Raw genomic sequence first — 5248 nt, 5'->3', positions numbered from 1 at the left:
ACATTTTCCCCCAAAGTTAAAATATTTAAATCCATCGATATTTTAAATACAGCGATAGTTATAGAGACCATAGAAGGTCAAAAGGTCAATGTTATTTTTATTCATGTCAGTGCTCGTTTAAAAAAAAAAAATTCCTTGAGTGGACGGGAAAACAAATCTGCAGATTTTAGGGGGCGATTGGTGCGGTTGGCTCATCATATCCAGTTTTCAACAACAACATTCAGAAAGTCACACAAAATTAAACAAACAAAAACTACATCCACATTTATGAAGCATTTCCCCCCCACCCCACCCCCAATAAAATAGTTCACAATTTACAATTCACATGTTGTAAAATTAACATATCGATGATGTCCCATATAGGAACGAATAAAATAGCACAGCAGACAATTTTGTCAGAATGTGTCTTTATATGTGATCTGAGGATTTATCGGCCTCGACTATCAGTTGTTTTTATCGAGATAGCCAGAAATAAAAAATAAAATCGTGGGCTTCCTCTTCGTTGTATTTTTGGCCATGATATTTGCAAGCCTTCACCAGTGACTCATTAAGCATATATACAGACTTTCCTTTGTCTTCGCCTTGCCTCTTTTGTATGTCTAATGACTTCCCTGCGCGGGTTGTTAGGACTTGACAGCGGGTCTCAAAACGAGCAAGTTGCCTCGCAGCCGCCCATTCAAAAGCAGCTTCATCTCGGGTGCATGATTGGCAATTTTTGTCATCATGCTCGCATTATTAAGAGAGGAATTGACAAGGAAGAGGCGATGCAAAATGATGCGCGCCTGCAAGCTGATTAGAGGGGGGGTCCCCGCAGAGCAGAGGTGCTGCTGCAAACATGCTGCAGGCTGCCAAACTGCTCCGGTGCTGGCTTTTGTGCATGGCGAGAAAGAATGGGCTGCAGAAGCAGGCAACAAGCGCTGCATGTGGTTTAAAAAACAAATTGAACGGGAGCGAGTAATGATTTTGGACAGTTGAGGAAATGCAGAATTATATTGAAGAAGAGCAAAACAGAAATTCGTCAGCAATTATTAGGCTCCAATTGGTGAGATGAAAAATTGAAATTGGCGACAATGATTGAATCTTAGAAATAAAAAAGGTCAACAATGATGATAGCATAAATACTTTTTTTGTCCTTTTTTTTTGCTTTAACTCTAAATATATTTAATCAACAACTGAAATTGACCTTAAGATGTGCTGGTAATTCCCAGTTGGTACCATTTTAAAGAATTATAGAAAAAAAGAGGACAAAAAATGATTGTGGCTTAAATACACAATTTGCATGTTTTTTTTAAGCATTTTAATTTATAATATATTGGCCTTAAAATGCAATGTGTCTCACAGTTGGTGACATTTTGAGAATTATTTTCAGACAAAAAAAATTCAACAGTGATAATAGCTTAAAGACAATTGTGTCTTTTTTTTAAATCCGAAAATGTACAAAACTGGACCTTACATTTTGGTGGGTATATATAGTCAAATTTTACAAATTGGCAGGTTGAGGCTTAAAGATTTAATTTGTTTTTGTGCTTTTTGTCGTTTAACATTTAAAACACCTCTCTATTATGCAAAGTGACAAGATTTTGATAATTGCAGGGATGTAAATAAATAAATAAATAAATACAAATTAATTATTGAGACTTAATAACAGCAAAATGAAACATTGTGTAAAAGTGACTCTCACAACTGTTGACATTTTGTCACCTGCAAAAAAATTAAAATAAAAAAGCACAGAAACTGGTCAACAATGGCTGAAACAATCTGTTGGGGATTTTTTAAGGTTTAACTAAAAAATATGATATATATTTGTTGACCGAATTGTTGAGATACAGACAGTAACTGAGGCATGCAGACACAATCAGTGTGTGTGTGTATATGTTAGTGTGTGCGTGGGAGGGAGAGAGAGAAAGAGGGATGAGAGAGAGAGAGAGAGAATGTGTGTGTGAGTTTTTTTAGGTTTGAACCTAGTTTCTTTAAATGGTAGTTGGCTGCTATTGGTCCAACAGAAAGTGCCTTTTAACGACTTGCAGCTTCAAATCAATCACTTTCAAAACGATGAAATGATTTTTTATTTTTTTTTAAGAGCCTGCATTTTGTTTATGTGGAGAAGAAAGCTGGCAACAATGCAAAAGTCATCATCACTGTCCATCTGTGTGAGGGTTAATTTAAAAATATCGGATATTTGGACAATTGTTCAGAATATGTGTGTGTGTGTTTTTTAAGGTTTGCATATTAAAATGAATGGTAATTGGATGACATTGATCATTAGAGAAATGCTTTTTAACGACTTCCGGGATAAATCTATAAGATGCCTATTGGAGTGTGTTTTTGTTTGTTTTTTAAAGAATTGTTGAGATGCTCTATTTATATATTAACAGTGTGGCATGCTGTGTTTTTTGCTTCAAATGTTAAAATTAAAGGCCTACAACATGGCACTTCATTTGCTTTTGCATGATGGGGAGGTTTTGGAAATGTGTATTTTACAAAAGTGACTACTGGAATTGGCTGACATTTGTCTTTTAGTGTTTTAACGAGCTCCACTTTCAATAAATAGCTTCAAATAAACTTTTTTTTAAATAACAAAAACAAATAAATTATTATTATTTTTAAAAAGGGGAGCGAAAAAAATGCGCACAATTGCCGGCTGTTTGTTTACAGTTATCTGTTGAGTGTCGTCTCCTCTCGTTGGTCCGGCGAGGGCACGGAGGTCTTGCTCAGCACAGCCGCCGAGTAGGGCAAAAATCCACTTTCGGACCTATGTCCCGAGGCCGTGCAGGTGAAGTCGGCGCCGGCGGCCCTGGAGCCCAGCGCGCCGGCCGCCTGGCTGCTATGGCAGCTGAGACACGAGCAGGGCGCGCCGGCCGACGGAGCGCCGACCGCGGCCGCCGCAGCCGCCGCGGCCGCAGCAGCGGACGCCGCCGCGGAGCTGTTGAGCCCCGCCGGCGACTGGTATAGTCCCGGGTGGCGGAAGCTGCACAGGAGCTCCGGCCGGGAGTAGGGGTGAGAGAGGGCGCGGAAGGTGTCGAGAGGTCGCATGGAGGTGGCGAAGGGCGAGGAGGCGGCGCTCGAGGCGGCAGCTGCGGCGGCCGCGGCCGCCGTCACGCCGACGTGCGGGTAGTAGTGTAGGGGCATGTGGGAGTGGAACGGGTACGGGAGGCTCCCCGTGGCCGCCGCGTGGGTCATCATGTAGGTGTAGAAGCTGGGGTCCGCCGGGTGGGGCCACGACATGGCCAAGCGCTGACGCTTGTCCTTCATGCGCCTGTTTTGGAACCACACCTGCGAACAAGGAACAACAAATTAGTTAATTAACTTGTCGTTTTTTAAATCTATTTTTTAAAATAAAACATCTTCAAGTAAAATCATAGCTACATTATTCGTTGACAAAAAATATTTCATATAATTTGACTGTTTTTGCAAAAAATAAAAAATAATAAAGAAATAACACACTTACAACCAAAACATTGTGGTTTTTTTAATTCATGATGAATTGATTGTATGCAGAAATCCTGCAAAATAAAAAAAATAAAAAATACAATTAGCCTATACCAGGAACCGCACGTGCAACTCGAACCAACCAAAACATTTACCTTTCATTTTATTTGTACATTCCTAATGAAATTGCTATTTATGGGGGGGATATCACACGTACACAGAAAAATATTTCTTTTTTACTTTATATTTAAATTCATGATGAATTGACTAGTCGTGAAAAAACTGCAACCTTAAGGTAGAAGCAAAATTATTATTATTATTTTTACTATTTGTGAAATCATCTACAATTTACTATATGCATTAATACTCAAAATGGGAAGAAAAAAGTCTGAATAGAGTTATTTAATGCATTAAGAACTTGCACAAAAATGCATTAAATAAAGGACAAATTAATGTAAGAACATACTAATTGCAGCAATTTCTGCTCCACGTGATTTTCTTTTACCTTGATGGTCGTTTCAGGCAGATTGAGGGCAGCGGCCAGTTCGCATCTCCTCGGCCTGGAGACGTAATTTTCCCGGTAAAACTCCTTCTCCAGCCGGCCAATTTGCTCCCTGGTGAAGGCTGTGCGGTACCTCCTCACTTGATCGGCGTTGGAGTTGTTGTTGGACATGCCCGTGGAGTTTCCGTTCATACCGGACAGGGAACTCGAACTTGTGTTGGACGAGCCAGAATCTGAATAACCTGGAAATATAAATATTTTCCATTAAAAAAAAAAAAAGTACATTGTTGATTTGGATTTTTGCAATAAGGCTGCACAATATCAAAAAATATATATTTTTCCATTAGATCATTAAAATGTCATTTGTAGGTGCACATTAATTCGCAATATTGATATCGAAATATTCAACACCAATATCGCAAGTTTCCCCCAAAAAATAATAATAATAATACCTTTGTTGTTCTCCTTGTGCTGACTCGGTGAGCGGTGCGTGGGGCAGCCCACTTCCACGTCACTGTTGATGTCCGATTCCTGGGACACTTCGGAGTAAATGCTCATTTTCTTACGGCTCTCCGACGACGAAATGTCCGCCGAAGGGCTGTGCTCGCTGCCCTGGTGTGACCCGAAGAGGCTGTCGATCTCGAACTTGCCTTTACTCGGCATGTCGGAGAGGCTCCCGTGCAGGGAAGCGGACGTTATTCTCGGGCTGAGGCGACCCCCGTGCTGGGAGTTCTCCAGGGCCTCCAGCACCGAATTGCCGGCCGAATCCGCGAGCCTCTTGGCGGCCACCGGACTGTGCAGCCCTCTCTCCATCAGTATCATCTCCTTTCTTATCCTCTCCATCATCAAGGCGTGCGGGGATGAAGGGGAGGAGGAGGAGGAGGAGGAGGAAGAGGAGGAGGAAGAAGAAGAAAAAAAGTGGTCCTGCTTGGGGCTGGATGCAGGAGCTGAATCCGCATGCAAGTGTCTCTGCGATGTCTCTAAAGCTTTTTATAAGCAACACGCAATAAATGGAAGAAATGGAGGAGAGCGCGCTCAAAATGTGCCTGGCATCCTCCCCTGCACGCCGGCAATATGTCATTCATCCAAAATGGGGAGGGAAGGAAAAAAAAAAGCTCTCTGCTGGCTGACGCGGCTCCAATGATCATTTATTGTAACAGGTTTATAAGCAAATAAATAGACGAGGGCTGTCAGTTGATGATGGAGGCGGCCTTCGGTCAGACGAATAATATCCAAGAGGAGAGCAGGAGAGGAGTGAGTGAGGAGTGAGGAGCTCTTTGGCTTTTTGGCCTCCCGGCAGGCTCACGTTGACAGTCT

The 5248-nt window shown here is 41.8% G+C and overlaps 1 protein-coding gene across 1 annotated transcript; it reads right to left on the bottom strand.

Moving 5' to 3' along the window:
• Window positions 1-315: 315 nt before the first annotated feature.
• On the bottom strand, window positions 316-5038 carry evx2 (even-skipped homeobox 2). Its single transcript, XM_086091551.1, has 3 exons — window positions 4384-5038; window positions 3935-4173; window positions 316-3273 (listed from the first exon to the last, which is right to left on the bottom strand). Exons 1-3 carry the CDS (start codon window positions 4775-4777, stop codon window positions 2656-2658), a joined length of 1251 nt encoding a protein of 416 aa, XP_085947677.1. The 5' UTR covers window positions 4778-5038; the 3' UTR covers window positions 316-2655.
• Between the last annotated feature and the right edge of the window lie 210 nt (window positions 5039-5248).

Source organism: Leptonotus elevatus, chromosome 12 (assembly GCF_054856555.1).
Source record: "Leptonotus elevatus isolate MCC_2025b chromosome 12, RoL_Lele_1.0, whole genome shotgun sequence".
NCBI classification, from domain to species: domain Eukaryota; kingdom Metazoa; phylum Chordata; class Actinopteri; order Syngnathiformes; family Syngnathidae; genus Leptonotus; species Leptonotus elevatus.
This window is presented reverse-complemented; position numbering and strand designations above follow the sequence as displayed.